The sequence below is a fragment of the Bos taurus genome, chromosome 6, assembly GCF_002263795.3.
Source record: "Bos taurus isolate L1 Dominette 01449 registration number 42190680 breed Hereford chromosome 6, ARS-UCD2.0, whole genome shotgun sequence".
Lineage (NCBI taxonomy): Eukaryota > Metazoa > Chordata > Mammalia > Artiodactyla > Bovidae > Bos > Bos taurus.
In genome coordinates this window covers 58,389,604-58,406,713 of record NC_037333.1, presented here as the reverse complement: position 1 = coordinate 58,406,713, position 17,110 = coordinate 58,389,604, and the positions used below count along the sequence as shown (strand labels likewise).

General features: G+C 38.2%; 1 protein-coding gene across 6 annotated transcripts in view; it reads right to left on the bottom strand.

Moving 5' to 3' along the window:
* Nucleotides 1-17,110, bottom strand: part of WDR19 (WD repeat domain 19) — a 78,619-nt gene that overhangs the window by 21,911 nt on the left and 39,598 nt on the right. For all 6 annotated transcript variants that reach the window (XR_009494782.1, XR_009494783.1, NM_001206027.3 and 3 more), the window contains 9 exons: nt 15,898-16,007; nt 11,814-11,871; nt 9,252-9,392; nt 9,089-9,171; nt 8,529-8,612; nt 7,148-7,294; nt 6,698-6,822; nt 4,565-4,677; nt 2,408-2,476 (listed from right to left, as the gene is read on the bottom strand). Coding sequence is in view for 4 of the 6 variants with exons in the window: in NM_001206027.3 (NP_001192956.3) it covers nt 2,408-2,476; nt 4,565-4,677; nt 6,698-6,822; nt 7,148-7,294; nt 8,529-8,612; nt 9,089-9,171; nt 9,252-9,392; nt 11,814-11,871; nt 15,898-16,007 (930 nt within the window). In the remaining 2 variants the exon portion in view is untranslated. The remainder of the gene's footprint in view (nt 1-2,407; nt 2,477-4,564; nt 4,678-6,697; nt 6,823-7,147; nt 7,295-8,528; nt 8,613-9,088; nt 9,172-9,251; nt 9,393-11,813; nt 11,872-15,897; nt 16,008-17,110) is intronic.

The window sequence follows — 17,110 nt, the reverse complement described above, 5'->3', positions numbered from 1 at the left end:
CAGCAGCATCATTCATAATAGACCCCAAGAGGAAGCAACCCAAACGTGTAACCACTGGTGAATAAAGACAAGGTATACAGCATTCAGTGAGACATTATTCTGCCCTTAAGAGGGATAATATATCAATACGTGTTACAACAATGCTTCTATCTGATTAAAAGATTCGTATCCAGAATATATAATACAATTGTACAAACCAATAAGAAAGAGATGATACCATTAAAAATTAGAAAAAAAGATCTGAATAGAACTTTTCAAGATAGGACATTCAAATAGCCAACAAACTTGAAAAAAAAAGCCCAATATGATTATTCTTTAGAAAAATGAAATTAAGACCATAATGAGATACCACTACATATCTGTCAGCATAGTAGCAATGAAACAGATGAGTGCTGGTGAAGATGAGGCGCAACTACATTCTTTCACATCGTCGGTAGAGTGAAACTGGTACCCCTAGTGTGAAAAAAGTGTTTGGCAGTACCTACTATTGCTGACTGCCGCCATGAAATTAAAAGACACTTGCTGCTTGGAAGAAAGGCTATGACAAACCTAGACAGTGTATTAAAAAGCAGAGACGTCACTTTGGTGACAAAGGTCTGTATAGTCAAAGCTATGGTTTTTCCATTAGTCATGTACAGCTGTGAGAGTGGGACTATAAAGAAGGCTGAGTGCCAAAGAATTTGAACTGCAGTGTTAGAAAAGACTCTTGTAAGTCCCTTGGATAGCAAGGAGATCCAACCAGTCCATCCTAAAGGAAGTCAGCCTTGAGTGTTCATTGGAAGGACTGATGCTAAAGCTCCAATACTCTGGCCACCTGATGTGAAGAGCTGCCTTACTTGAGAAGACCCTGATTCTGGAAAAGACTGAGGGCAGGAGAAGGGGGAGACAGAGGATGAGATGGCTGGATGGCATCACTGACTCAATGGACATAAGTTTGAGCAAACTCCAGGAGATAGTGAAGGACAGGGAAGCCTCGCGTGCTGCAGTCCATGGGGTCACAAAGAGTCAGCCACAACAGGGTGACCGAACAACTATTGCTGAAGATATATATATGTATTCCATAAGCTAATAATTCTATTCCTGCATACCTACCCAATAAAACTGCGTGCTTATGTCCACACAAAGATATGAACAGTATTATGGCAACTTAATTCATAATACGCCCAAACTGAGACAATCTAAATAGAATAGTGGGTAAAGAAACTGTGATAGTCACATGGTGGAATACTACACAGCAACAAGTAGGAATGAACTGTTGACACACGTGGTAACACAACTGCCTTTGTAGACTTACTATTGACTAAAAGAAACTGGATACAAAAGGAAACATATGGGCTTCCCTGATGGCTCAGTAGTAAAGAATCTGCCTGCCAATGCAGGAGACATGGGTTTGATCTCCAGTCTGGAAAGATCCCATCTGCAGTGGAGCAACTAAGCCCATGCACCACAACTATTGAGCCTGTGCTCTTCTAGAGCCCAGGAGCCGCAACCGCTGAAGCCTGCATGCCCTAGAGACCATGTTGTGCAACAAAAGAAGCCACTGCAATGAGAAGCCCGCGCACCACAACTCTGAGCAGCTCCCACTCATTACAACTAGCAAAAAGCTCCCACTCATACAACTAGCAAAAAGCAAAAAGACACAGAGAAGCCAAAAAAAAAAAAAAGACTGTATGTATGATTTTATTTACATTAAATTCATAAACATGTAAAACTATAACAATGGAAGTCTGAATTGTGGTTACCCTTGTTGGGAGGCAAGGATGTCCCTGGTGGCTCAGATGGTAAAGAATCTGCCTGCAATGTGGGAGACTCAGGTTCGATCCCTGGGTCTGGAAGATCCCATGGAGAAGGGAATGGCAACCCACTCCAGTGTTCTTGCCTGGACAATCCCATGGACAGAGGAGCCTGGCGGGCTCCATGGGGTCACAAAGAGTCGGACACGACTGATCGACTAACATTTCTTTTCTTTCTTGTTGGGGAGCACTGATTGGGAGGCAGCACGAGTGGGCCTTCTGGGGAGCTTGAGCTAGGTGGGGGTTACACAGGTGTACATATTTGAGAAAACTAACTGAATTGTATATTTAAGATTTTTGCATTTTACTGGATGCAAATTACATCTAAAAGAAAATCGAAATGTTTTATCTTTCACAGATAATTTTTGTATTCACAAATGAAATGGTATTTGTGATTTTTGTGATATTTGTGATTTGCTTTAAAATAATACAGGGAAAGAGGGTGGAAGTAGAAATAAAATATGATGGGCCATGTGTTAGCTGTTGAAATGAGATGATGGGTACCTGGGAATTTGTTATACCGTTAGGTCTACTTTTGTAAATGTTTGGAAATTTCTTCAAAAAGTTTTTAAAAAGTTAGCATTCTTGAAAATTTCATTACAGAGTTTACTTACAGTCTCAATGGCCATTTCTATTGCTGCATTATCTTCTGAGCTTGGACATTTCAGGAAGTGTTTAAGTGCCTGAAAGGAGAATTGTATAACAATTAAAAAATTTCAGACTGCTTTCACAAGAGGAAACACAAAGCTTTCACACACACATAGTAATCGCAGTTTGTGAAAGTATCTTCATCTCAACCAGGAACTTGCACCATGTTGGGTCATATAACACATACTTAAAAGGCTGAGTGTAGTTTAAAAAGTAGAAGGATCCAGTCTGAAGACTCTAGTTCTGATTTTGAATGAAATAAGAATGAAAAATGTGCCCTCTTTAGATAGGAAGATGCAATTATTTTCATTGATTCATTCAACAAATCATTTACTGACGATCTGCTGCTCTGAATATAAGGCTGTGCTAGATGCTAAGGAAGATACCAGTTAAGGGGATTCTGCAGCTTGTCTTTTTGTATCACGTATAGTTTCACTGGGGGGATCTATGTGATGTGATGATAATACAAAGAGCCAATCTTTTTTTTAAGTTTTTTTCTTTTTTTTTATGTGAACCACTTCTAAAGTCTTCACTGAATTTGTTACACTGTTTCTGTTTCTCTTTTTTCCCCCCATGTTTTGGTTTTTGGCCACAAGGCATGGATCTTAGCTTCCTGATCAGGTTTCCAACCCACGCCCTCTGCAATGGAAGGTGAAGTCTTAACCACTGGATCACCAGGGAAATCCCCAAAACCAATTATTTCAAACCACAGTTGTCTAATTCCTAAACACCATACCACCACAACTATGATGACATTTATGGCTATGAAGGCTTCAGAGACAAATGGGCAGTATTTTCTTTCCAATTTATTTATACACAGTATGTCCTTGTTGGTTATCTATTTAAAAAATTTAAATATAGCAGTGTGCGCAAGTCAGTACTAAATTGACAAATGAACAGTATTGCCAGTTGGTTTTATGGCTGGTGTGAGGAAGAAAGGATGTTCTTGAAGGTATCACAGAGGAAAAGGACATGAAGATGAAAAGGTCTATGGTAGGTGGGGAAGAGGGCAGAGAGGAGCTCAGTGGAGAACAAGGATGGGAAAGGCTAGTGGAATAGTTGGAGAAGGCAATGGCACCCCACTCCAGTACTCTTGCCTGGAAAATCCCATGGATGGAGGAGCCTGGAAGGCTGTAGTCCATGGGGTCGCTGAGGGTCGGACACGACTGAGCGACTTCACTCTGACTTTTCACTTTCATGCATTGAAGAAGGAAATGGCAACCCACTCCAGTGTTCTTGCCTGGAGAATCCCAAGGACGGGGCATGCTGGTGGGCTGCTGTCTATGGGGCTGCACAGAGTCAGACACGACTGAAGTGACTCAGCAGCAGCAGCAGTGGGAGAGCAGGACTCTTCACTGGAAAAAGCTAGATGCCACTCTGCAAGGTTCAGGCTGGTTGATCAATCGTGGAAAATCCAGCGAAGGAATTTAGACTCAAGAACTAAAGGGCCAGAACAGCAAATTGGTGGCCTGAAGGCCAAGTTCACACACAGACTTGTTTCTTTTGTCAGACAGATGTTATACAAATATCCGGGCCTATATTTTAACGCTGACCCAGACTTATGTTTATGAAAAATCCTATGATCTGAAACTAGTAGGCCCAAACTGCTGAATGGCAACACATTTTTGAGGGTGAGTAGCCGCCATTTCCTTCATACGAGGTGCCATCCAGCAGTCCCGGCCCTTCACTCACTAAGCAAGCCTTACCCCACAGCTTCACTTCTTTACGTCCCTTGCTTAAACGCCGCAACTCTGCTTTAGGTGCTCTTTGGCAGTCAAAGTCAGTACCATTTGGGGAACAAAACGAAGAAAGATTTATAGAGAGAGAAGGTAAAAACAAGGAAAATAGGGAACAATCTAAAGTGAGGTGACCCAGGTCTGGATTATGTGGACGGTGGTAAGAACAAAAAAGAGAGAGAGCTGTGAGAGAGGTTATGAAGGCAGCTGTGAGAGAGGTTTCGAAGGCAGCTGTGAAAGAGGTGACTGCGTGTGGGACAGAGTGGAAGATGTCAAGGTTGACTTTCAGATTTCAAAGCTGGGTGTCTAGGAGAATACTATATTTTAACACATTTCCCCTAATCATTCCTGTGGAGTCCAAAGTATGTTTTCTTCGCAAATACTCACTCGTGAATACTGGCCACACAGCAAGAAGAATTTTCCAGCCTGAAAATGTCTTTTCTCTCCTTCAAAATATAAGGCTATGCTTTGATAGTCCTCATTAGTGGTATTTTCAGAACCTACAACAGAAATCAGAAATTCATTGAGTAAAATATCTGAGCATAAGCTGTTTACTTCTTATTGCTAATTCAAAAACAAGATCTAAAAACAGGTGATCTAAAAAGAGGCAATTAAAATCCCTTAACAGCAAATATTATTATCAGTGTCTTTTTCATGACAGAACACATTCACCATAATAACCTCACAGATCAACTGTTCCACCTTCTTTTCGCTCTAAACAGCAATCAGGAGAGGAAGCTAGGAGGCTTTGTAAGAAGCTAGGTTATGGTTTGACATTACCCTTAGGGACTTTTATCTTTCTTTAAAAGTTTCAATCTCATTTCCTAAAACAACAGGAACAATCCAGGATTTCCCTAGGGTTTCAAAACAATTGGGAGCCAAGTTAACCATAATGCACATGCAATCCATCTCCTTTCTCGGTTTCTCCAATGCCTGGTCTAAACAATAGTCTGTGTGTATTTGTCAGACAGGGAAGATGATACTCAAGTGGATAATAGATGCTATTAAAGATAATTACTGTTTTTCCTTTTTTACTGTTGTTCTTTCAGTTTGAGGCTTAAACATATTAAGCACAGAAGACCCCAAAGCTGCTGGAGTTCCAATTCATTGTTTACATTCATTTCACATTTACTCACGGGAGTTGGAGGCCCAGTAGGGCACCAGAGTATGAACAGCCCTTGTCTCCAGACCAAGCCAGATTTAGAGTTTATAAAAGAAGAGAGTAAAGAAAGATGAAGGAAAGTGTGTGTTATGTTTGGGGATTAGAGTGTGTATTTGTGTGTGTGTATCGGATAAGCCACATCCTTATGAAATTAGAAAAACTTAAATGCTTTAGTGCAATGATGACTTGTAATGTTAGGACAGAAATGTCATCAGCCATGTTAAACATTAATAATCATAATGTGACTTTTATCTGTACTTTCTTTTTTTCTTTAACTCTTTATATTTCCAATTATCTGAATGACTTCTGAAGATATTACAAGATGCTTTTACCTATCATTTCCCTTAAAGACTGAAAAAAATTTTTCTTATGAATCCCACCATCATTTCTTATGGTCATTTTCTGAATTTTAAAACATGAAATAACATAAAAGGACAAATATTATAATTCCACTTATATAAGGTCCCATGAATAGTCAAATTCATAGAGACTGAGAATAGGACAGTGTTACGAGGCTGGGAGGTGAGGGAATGGGAGCCATTGTTTAATGGGTAGAGTTTAGGATGGTGAAAAAGTTCTGGAGACAGATGTGGTGATGGTTGTACAACAATGTGAATGTACTTCATGCAACCAAACTGTGCACTTAAAAACTATTAAAATGGTAAATTTATGTTTTGTATATTTTACCACAGTAAAAAAAAAAAAAAAAGAGAAAATGTGAATGTACTTCACGCAACCAACCTGTGCACTTAAAAATTATTAAAATGGTAAATTTATGTTTTGTATATTTTACCACAGTAAAAAAAAAAAAAAAAGAGAAAAATCACACCACAAATAATGTTATATATGGCCCATGAAGTGAAAAATCTGAAAGTTATTTCAGTAAGTTCTAAGAATAATTACAAACAGGGGAAGATAACCTGTAAGCTGGTATTCTCAGAATATAAAATTTTCTTTCGGACTTTCAAAATCTTTAAAAACCACATCCTATATTCTTAATTTACAACTCAATTTTTAAGTTTGATGAACACAATTACTTTTTGAAAAGTCACTCTGCATTTCCTATTACTTTCGTTTTGGAACCTTCCTTTACCACTGGTGGATCGGTAGGAGAATTTGGGAAATCTGGCCTTCCATGGAAGTCACCTGAAACACCTTAATTTTTCAAAGTGGTCTTACGATTCCATCTCACCTTGAAGGTGACAGTAGGGATCTTGAAACCTGACAAGTAACATATAGTTGTATGTGTCTGTGTACAAATGGAATGGTGTGTGTGCACGTGCGTGCGGATGTAGCCAGTCTGATTATTAGACCAGATAAAATCTTTAAGAGAAATTGGGGAAAACAATGATATTTACCAATAATGTCTGCATAGATTTCCATTTTGTTGTGTTGCTGAGCCAGTGTGAAAGCTTCATTATTGCACTTGGATATAACAAGAAACTGGATGGCAGACCCGTAGTCACCGAGCTGTAGAAAAAATCTAAAGCAAAGAGTACTTTAATTAGCTTGACTCATTTAAAAGAAGTCTGTCATTCACAAAATAAAATCTTTTTCAAGCCCGAGAAACCATTCCAAAGTAAAAACATACTGGGTAAACTGTAGTTCTACACCATATGTTTACATTTGGTAAACATACTCGCGTATGTTGACCATAACAAACAGCCTTTTAATTTAAACACTTAGAAGATATAATTTTGAAAAGAAAGAATAAATATTCCATTTGAAATGATTTTTTTGACAAGGGGAAGTGGGGGCTTTCTTTAAAGGCTAGTTTTTGGAAGTCCAAAAATAACGCATTACATTACCTGGCTACCAACTTGGCTCCTTCCAGGGACTGGGTCTCTCTGACGATGCTGACAGCCTTTTCTGGATTGTTGAGGTGGTCCAGGTAGATGCGGATCACACTGTTCCACTGTTTTGCATTCTCATAAGCCACAACAGCTTCTTTGTATCTATAAGAGATACTTAGTTCAAACAAACTTTCTCAACCTTGTCACATTTGGGAGAAAAATGTCAATTAATGCTTGGGATACTGTTTGTTTTTTTAATTGATGGTGATTGCTCACTTTTCTTGCTCTTCTTTGTTTTTTTATCAGAAAGAATACCATGAACCATTTCACTAAAATATGCTGTTTTTACAGGTTTGATAAACTAACAGTAAAATACCAATAATGAACTGTGTTTTCTCATCTGAATCATATATATACAATTTTTTATATTTTACTGTTTTGTTAAAGAGGAAAGATTATAACAGTAATACAGGCTTATTTTAGCAAACAGAAAATCAGCAATTTTTCACAATTACAGATACAATTTAACAGTAATCTATAAAATCATTGTGTATTGACCTCTAGATGGAGCTCAAGACTTTTGTTCAGTCTCCATGAGCTCTCTAGCTCTTTCCATTTTAACAAGACATTTAGTGTGTATCTCTTTCTTAAGGTTACTTTTCTAAAAGTAGAAGGAAGTAACCTTTAAAAATCTCTTAATACATATTGCTAAATAACCTTCTAAAGACTTTAGAAATTTACAGTCCTATTAGTCATGCATAACAAGTGCTTTCTGACAATATGGTTATTAGTTTAAAATACATCTTTTCCCAATATGAGTTAAAATGATATGCTGTTGCTTTAATTTAATTACTATTAGTGAGATGGAACTTTTTCGTATCTGTATAAAATATAATTTCATAACTGTATTTCCTCCTCTGGCACTCCTTGTCTTAGCCCATTTCCTCCCAGTGGATTTGAGTTTCTTATATTAAGTTCCAGAAAATCTTTGTCTATTTAAAGTACCAACAATCCATTGTTATACTGTTATACTGTTTTTCAGCTTAAACAGAGCAGCCATGAAATTCACGTTTCTTCACTTTTCTTTGCCTTTTTAAGTTATCTTCCTTAATAAAATGACTATTGCCTAATTTCATTTTCATGCCATAATTATATCAAAGTTTCAACTTCTAGTATTTAACCTTCAAATAAAAATGAGATTGTAGTCCACATATAAATACATAAAGGACTGGATGAACTATATAAAGTATGGGGAAAACTTAATAGCCTGGCACTTCAAGCCAGGTGAGGGTAAAGATGTTTTCTGTTTTTGCCTTTCTTAGAAGGTTGCCGATATCAACAATTACTTTATAAAACATCCTTTTAGATTTGTGTAAACTTGAGACATTGTACAAACCTTCCATCTGCTTCTTTAGCTTTGGCATACTGCAAGTGAATCTTTGGAGAAGAAACATGAGGCAGAAGCTCACCAACTTTTGCCCTAGAAACGTAGGTTGAGAATAATGTCAGCGCTACATTTGCTCCAAAAGTAGCTTCCTACAATCAGGTGTTAATTTTTAGGATTCAAGAAACAGTTATCATCATCTTAAAAAAATCTTGGCCCCTACAGTTAAAAGATTTAATTGCTTTTTCTCAGGCCCCCGACCCAGCCAGCCCATCCTCTGTGGGAAAATGAAGGCCAGTTCATTGACTCTGGATAATAGGGCTTTTTTATTCTAGTAATTTATCTGATCGGTTATTTCCTCATATTAAACCAAGAAAATGTGCTGTTCTTTGGATACAGAACTATTAAGATGAACTAATCTATCTATAAAGAAAAACAGGTGATGGAGGGAAGGCCCAGACAGAGGCAATAGCTGCACAGTTGGAAGGACGAGCAAGAAAACCAGAGGGGAGGGCATCTACACACGTTCATTTCCACAGCTGCTCAGAACACACTTTGCAGCAGATTCTTACCAGTTCTTACAGCGGATGTACACAGATGCTGCTTTGTCATAGTAGAGACCTTTCTCATACAGTTGAGCTGCTTCTGAAAATTGCTAAAATAGTATGAGATTATCAAAATACTAGTTTAATTGTGTATGAGACTTCATAAATATGTATTCCCAGGAAACTCTACCTTCATATTCTCCAGGATGGCTCCACAGTCTCTTTTAAGGACCCTGCTGGGGTGCTTGAGGGCTTGGTTAACCCCGCGGCGGATGTCTCCCATTCTTATGGACATCTGGGCCACTCCAGCCAGGCACACCTCATCGTGTTCCTGAAATTAGAAGGCAAATAACTAACAAATCACACCCTAGCTTAAAATGATGTATTTTATTTTTCTGTATTTCTTAAAAGCTTTTTATTTGTATCGGGATATAGCTGAGTAACAGTGTTGTGACAGTTTCAGGTGAACAGCAAAGAGACTCAGCCACACATATACGTGTATCCATTCTCCCCCAAATCCCCCTCCCATCCAGGCTGCCACATAACACTGGGCAGAGTTCCACGTGCTACACAGGAGATTCCTGCTGGTTATCCATTTTAAGTACAGCAGTGCGTACATGTCTGTCCCAAACTCCCTAACCATCCTGTCCCCCTAGTCTTTCCCCTGGCAACCATAAGTCCATTCTCTGTGAGTCTCTTTCTGTCTTTTAAGTAAGTTCACTTGTAAAAAGGATGTATTTTAGCTAAACAATTTAAATCTAAAATGAACCTAAATGTTATGGTTTACTTTCAATAGTCTTTGCTGGCAAATCTCAAGATTCTGAAATAATACGGCATCTTTTTTTTTTTTTTAAATCATCTGTTACAAAGTCATATTCTTTTCTTCAGAAGTCTAGATCTTTTCTACTCAAGGCCACATTTTTACTGCACCTTTGTCGTAATACCTTGCATATCTTTGTATGTCTTCTTGGTATAGAATTTTATATGAGAGGAAATACACTGGGTACATAGCTATGCTACGAATAAAATTAAGAGAAAAAACATTTATCAAATTAAAGATTTCTCTACTAGGCATGATGAAACATAAAACCTTTACTAATTTGTGACAGAGGATCTGAGTTTTACATTTTATTTAATTTTAAATAACTTAAATGGCCCCATGTGGCTAGTGGTGACTGTATTTAATAACACAGTTAAGAATGAACGAAAATAGATGCAGCCAAACAAAGAAATTGTCAAAACTCTGAGATAAACGAGCAAAGGATATAATTAGGCAATTCATATTAATTTTAAAAACATACAATTGGCCACTAAATAAATAAAACACGCTTGGCTTCACTAATAATCAAACACACAAAAAATAAAATTAAATACCCTTTTTTTTTTTTATGCTGATAAAATTGGTAGAGATTGGTAGTGTAGAGAATATGGGGGAAATGAACACTTTCATACACAGCTGGATGAATTACCGTAAGTTCTTTTGGAGAGCAATCTAGCAGTCTAAAGATTTGAAAGCACACATTTTATGACGTAGAAATCCCACTTGTGAGAATACAGCCTGCAGAAATACTAAGTAAGAAATACTATCTTAACTATAATTATAGTTATTTGAATTCAACAAGGGAGTGGATGAAAAAAACCATGGTACATCCAAACAATGACAGTTTAGAAGCTCTTAAAAAATTAAAACGTTCATATGTATTGACTTGGAAAGACCATGAGGCAAAATGCTATTTTTCTTGCACAGAACAGATTCTCAGTTGATCTTTGCTGAGAGAACGGAAGTGAATGATTTCATTTTTAGTAAAAATCCCTATTGTATACATATCTATATGCTTAGAAGAGATTCTGGATGGAAATATATAAGATCATGACCAGTAGTCATCATCATTAAGGAGTGTGTTTGGAGGAGAGAATGTTGAACTCTCACTTTGTAAGGTTAACAGACTTCGGTGATTTTTCAAATCGACTATAATGACATTGTTATCACTTTTGTAATAAAAGGCTAGAAATATAAAACAGAAAATAAAAAGGTTTTCAATCTTGACATCACCTGCTACTGCTACTGCTGCTAAGTCGCTTCAGTCGTGTCCGACTCTGTGCGACCCCAAAGACGGCAGCCCACCAGGCTCCCCGTCCCTGGGATTCTCCAAGCAAGAACACTGGAGTGGGTTGCCATTTCCTTCTCCAATGCATGAAAGTGAAAAGTGAAAGTGAAGTTGCTCAAATTTTTATCACAAAATTTAGCTTCTTGAGTTAAATTCTGGGATGGTCTGGGACAAGAGAATGGACTGGAATGGTGGGTAAAGTATATGCTTACCAGGTTAATCATAAAAGATACAGCATGAGTAATAAAATGGCAGAAAAACCTTTATGGGCTGGGAATTCACTTTTAAAGCAGTTGTTGAAACATTTTAAGAGTGAAACGAAAAGCTTTATGAAAATCATAGCTAGCCTATAAGTGGAAAGGGATACAAATTTTACTCCCAACCTCAATAAAAAGCTCATATTTAGGGTCCAATGGAAAACAAAGCTTTTTCCGACAGATAAAAACATTGTCAATGTCAGTTTTTAAGAGTTCAAAGTGTTTTAAAATGATTTAACTATGTCCTTGCAAAGTTGTTAATAAACTGAAAAAAAAAAAAGGCTCACCTGCTTCATACTAAATAAATAGAATGCAAATAAGATTATTTCTTACAGGAAACTAACAACAAACTCTAAGATAACTATGCATATCTTTATTCAAGGTTACCTTATTATCACCTGTTATTCCTTTCTCATAATGAGCCAAAGCATTTGCATAATCACCTCTGAAAAAAAAAGAGAGTGAATTTTAATACACATTTAAGCATCCTGTTTACATATACAAGATTTAAAAGATACTCTGTCACTGAGTTGCTTAAGCACATGAAAGGCGTGATACACAATGTTTATGCATGCGTTCTTTGAAGTCAGGCCATTATTTTGCTACTTTAAAAGTAAGTATTAAGCTACATTATGCTAAGAGTGTAAGGTACTAACTTTGTAGTATGCTAGGCATTTTGGGGAGCTAAATTAAAATTTTTGGGTCACTTTTGATTAATTATCTCCTTTGGGGTTCTAAGGGACTTCCCTAGTAACTCAGTTGGTAAAGAATCTGCCTGCAATACAGGAGACCCGGGTTTGATCCCTGGGTAGGGAAGATCCCCTGGAGGAGGGAATGGCAACCCACTCCAGTACTCTTGCCTGGAGAAATTCATGGACAGATGATCTGGTGGGCTATAGTCCATGGGGTCACAAAGAGTTGGACATGACTGTGCGACAAACTTTCCTTTCCTCCTTTCCTTCAGGGTTCTAAAGACAATCATGAGACCATAAAAAGCAATGTTTCCCTCCCCCTCTGAATACCCAGTATTTGTAAGTGCAATATGTATTGAGAGAATCTGTAGAAATTAAGGAAACTACTGGGGATGACAGTATTAAGGGCCCTGATTCTTATTCTGATAAAAAGTATCATGTTGTTTGTTTAGTCACTAAGACCTGTCGGACTCTGCAACCCCATGGACTGTAGCCTGCCAGGCTCCTCTGTCTGGCTATTTCCCAGGCAGGAAACATGGGATTTCCCAGGCAGGAATACTGAAGTGGGTTGCCATTCTCTTCTCCAGAGGATCTTCCTGACCCAGGGATCGAACTCTTGTCTCCTGTCTCCTGCATTGGCAGGCAGATTCTTTACTACTGAGACAGCAGGGAGTATAAATGATACCACTCCCTCTTCCCATGATGGATGCTAATATGGATCTGCATATCTAGAAGTCATGTTTATTACCTCAATTCATTCTTAATGTTTGGAACAGGATGGATCAGTGATTGCTTAGTATCCATCTGGAGATCCATTGTACTTGAAGAAACTATCTCCTCCAGAATAAATTAATCAGCTCTGAAAAATCAGCTTAGACCAGTCAACCTCCCTCAGCTTCACTCAATTTCCTCATCTGTTGGTTACAAGGAATTTGTTGGACAGCCCAGAGCTTCACAGTCAGCAGTGTTCCTACGTGGGAATTTCTAACGTTGCCGTGCTATGCTTAGCTGTGTCCGACTCTTTGCAACTCTATGGACTGTAGCCCTCCAGGCCCCTCTGTCCATGGGGATTTTCCAGGCAAGAATACTGGAGTGGGTTGCCATGTCCTCCTCCAGGGGATCTTCCCAACCCAGTGACTGAACCCAGGTCTCCCACACTGCAGGCGGATTCTTAACCATCTGAGCCACCAGGGAAGCCCCAAATACTGAAGTGGGTAGCCTATCCCTCCTCCAGGAGATATTCCCGATCCAGGAATCAAACTGGGGTCTCCTGCATTGCAGGTGGATTCTTTACCAGCTGAACTACCCAGGAAGCCCAGGAATTTCCAATATTTGGACCCAATTACATCAACACAGATAGAGATGTCTCCTGATGGTTCCTCCTATTAAGAGATGCTAAACTGAGACTTGGGAACTCTTACTTTATTTTTATGGTATTTTAGTTCATGTACTTTATTTAATTATTTTATTTTGGAACTCTCATGTGGCTCTAGCTCATGATTCTAATGTCAGACTGGAGAGCGAATCCTTCCCACAGATGTCAGATGGGTCCTTCTTTGATCTAATCAATGTGTTGGCTGTAGAATGAAACAGACTCTTGGAACTGAGCAGAGGCCCAGGGCCTTAGAATCAAAATCAGCAGCTGGTGGGACTCCTCTGGTGGTCCCGGGGCTAAGACATCACACTCTCAATGCAGGGGTCCTGGCTTCAATCCCTCCCTGGTCAGGAAACTAGATCCCACATGCCATAACTGAGAGGTCACGTGCCACAACCAAGAGCTGGTGCAGCCAAATAAATTAATGTTTTTTTTAAAAATCAGCACCTGGTAGCTACTGGGGTACTGGATTATCACAAGAGTAAGTCTCCTGATTTGGGTGTTGGGGTGCATACCTAGATCAGGACCCAGGGGTCAGCATAGAAACAGCAGTGAAAACTATGGAAACTGGTGCCTTCACAGTCACATGTTGACCAAAAACGGTTAAAAAAGTATCAATAACATCAGACTTTCAACTGGCTCAGCTCACCTGACTATGATGAGACAGCTTTTGAGGGTTTGCTACAAAGACTGATTCTCCTGAAAGGAGGAACAGTGAAAGTTTTCTGGATAGTTCCAGAGCTTCCTCAAGTGCCTGTGCTTAGACCGGGGAGGGTGGGTCATCTCCCAGTGCAGTGACCCTCTTCTCTTTACTCTCAGCCCCAGTCACTCTCAGGACACAGATGCAGGGCCAGGGCACTGAGGCCTCCTCTCTTGTGTTATGCACTAAGGTTCCTATTTGTTCTTTTCAACATAACTTTGTAAGGGGCAGAAATGTGATAAATTTAGATTAAGATTGACTAAGAAGAAATAAAGTCTCCAAAAAGCTTTTATTTGCAAAATGGGAACTTTTAAATAAGGTATCCTGGTTAGAAATGAAAGAGTACTTTTTGATGGAGTAATTTCTACAATTATTATCTGTCAATATTCTCAATGACTATAAAGTCTATATGAAAATAAAATGGAACTACATAAAAATGATTTTTAATGTTAGAACCATATTTTCTTTGTTCAAGAAGCAGTGTTTTTCCCATTTTATAATTTTTGAAAATGGAATATATCCTATAATAAATCACCCAGTTATGATGTAGTTGTCATTGCAACTACATATACTTGCAAACTTACATTTGTCAATAAATGATTCATTGCTTGTCTCTGCAGGTATCTGCATTAGTGACATTAACCACAGCTGAATGGGAGTTTCAAATTGGATCCTGAAATCCCTCTAAAATTACACTTTTAGGCAGGACTGAAGTAAAAATGTATAGTCTATCAATTAAGACTATTGACAGTCAAGACTGTCTAGTAATTAAGAACCAGAGAAGGCAATGGCACCCCACTCCAGTACTCTTGCCTGGAAAATCCCTTGTGGGCTTCAGTCCATGGGGTCGCTAAGAGTCGGACATGACTGAGCAACTTCACTTTCACTTTTCACTTTCATGCATTGGAGAAGGAAATGGCAACCCACTCCAGTGTTCTTGCCTGGAGAATCCTAGGGATGGGGGAGCCTGGGGGGCTGCCCTCTATGGGGTCACACAGAGTTGGACACGACTGAAGCGACTTAGCAGCAGCAGCAGCAATTAAGAACACTAGAAATTTCTAAATCTCTCAGAACAGATTATGGCATTTTCAAAGGTAGGCAAGATCTGTGAAGCATATTCATCATGCATCAGCAGGGCTTATTACTCAAGCACTGCAGCTTCACCTTGAAAAGCTTCTGGCTTGATTTGCAACATGAACTGATGAATTTTTATCCATGTGCAATTCAATTTTAAAAAGCAGAAGTACAAGTTGAAGCAAATAGAGTTGTGGAACAAAGACTGGTATCTTTCACCATGCCTTGAATTCACACTGCAAATCCTCAAAGTGTTCAACGTGGTCAAGGTCATGATCGTAGATTAAGAAAAGCAGAGTCACCTTGACACTATGTGTAACTGTTGTTGGCCAAATGTGTTTCAAAACAATATTTCTCAATTCAAAACAATTCTAAATATGGAAAAGGCTTAGACCCAAACTGAGATTTTGATGCTGAAAGGGAGTGGATAGATACATGGATAAGACATCGTTAATTAGAATAAAACATTTTTGGATGTATAATTAATATGGGTTTTTTTCCACCTAAGAAGCCACTATTAAATCCATGTATTTAATTATTAAATCAATGGCCTTATAATGAATAGGAGTTTAGAACTAAAGATATTCAATAATTAGTTACTGACTGAAACATATAAAGATGAGGACTTACGTGAATTCAAGCTGAATAGCATATTCTTTTGATATAAACGGTATTTGGTCTGGGGCTAAACGTTTTGCCAATTGTAGAGCACTGTCCCAGTGCTGCAGATCCCTTCTCATCTATTAGAAAGAGAAAGATATTAATTTCAAATAGCAAATTATTCTGCACAGTTACCATATAGTGCTGGTTTTAATAAAAGTGATTACATTCCCTGGTGGCTCAGTGGACCACTGCCAAGGCAGGGGACATGGGTTTGGTCTGGAAAGATCCTAAGTGGTGAGCCACCACTACTGAGCCTGTGCACTCCAGGGCCCGTGGCTATTACAATGGTTCCTGGCCCTCCAAAACTCAATCCTAAACAAAATCTTATTCTCTTTAGTATTTAATTTGTCTCAATAGGAAAAAATTAAATTGAATTTAAATTAATTCAATCAACTAAATTAAAACTAGTATTTCTTCTTAGAGGGGAGATAATAAAGAAAAAGTTGAGAAATACTTTACTATAGGAATTGATATTATTTTCTGAGAAAATCTGAACCTGTATCATAAGATGAATAGTAGCAAACATAAATAAAATGTGAATATGTCTTTCTCCCTGGCTCCTGAGGTCTTTTATCTGTGTCTGGTACACAATTCCACAATTGCAAAATGGTATGTAATTATTTTATATTGTTAGGTTAATCATGTTCCCATTATGGCTTGAAATTGTAATTATCTTTTATTTTTTGTCTGGCTATAGACTGTGAAAACTGATAAATATCTTTTTACTATTGTGATTATGTAACTATTACTCACTTAATACCACTGTATTATGATTGGTTAACAGAAAAATTACAGAATTCTGTATCACCAAAACTACCATTTAATAGAAAAACCTGTAATCACTTTTTAAAATTCATATGCATATCAGAATTATCTTGGAATTTTTTTTGAAAAATACAAGTACAAATGCCCAGATATTGCTTTTTTTTTTTTTTTGCTAAAGCTCCAGTTTCTAATGAACAGCCATGTTATGGGAGAATGGCACTGAAATATGTAAAATATCATATGTCAAACAAATCACCAGTCCAGGTTTGATGCATGATACAGGGTGCTCGGGGTTGGTGCACTGAGATGACCCAGAGGGATGGGATGGGGAGGGAGGTGGGAGAAGGGTTCAGGATGGGGAACACATGCACACTCAGGGTGGATTCAAGTCAATGTATGGCAATACCAATAAAAT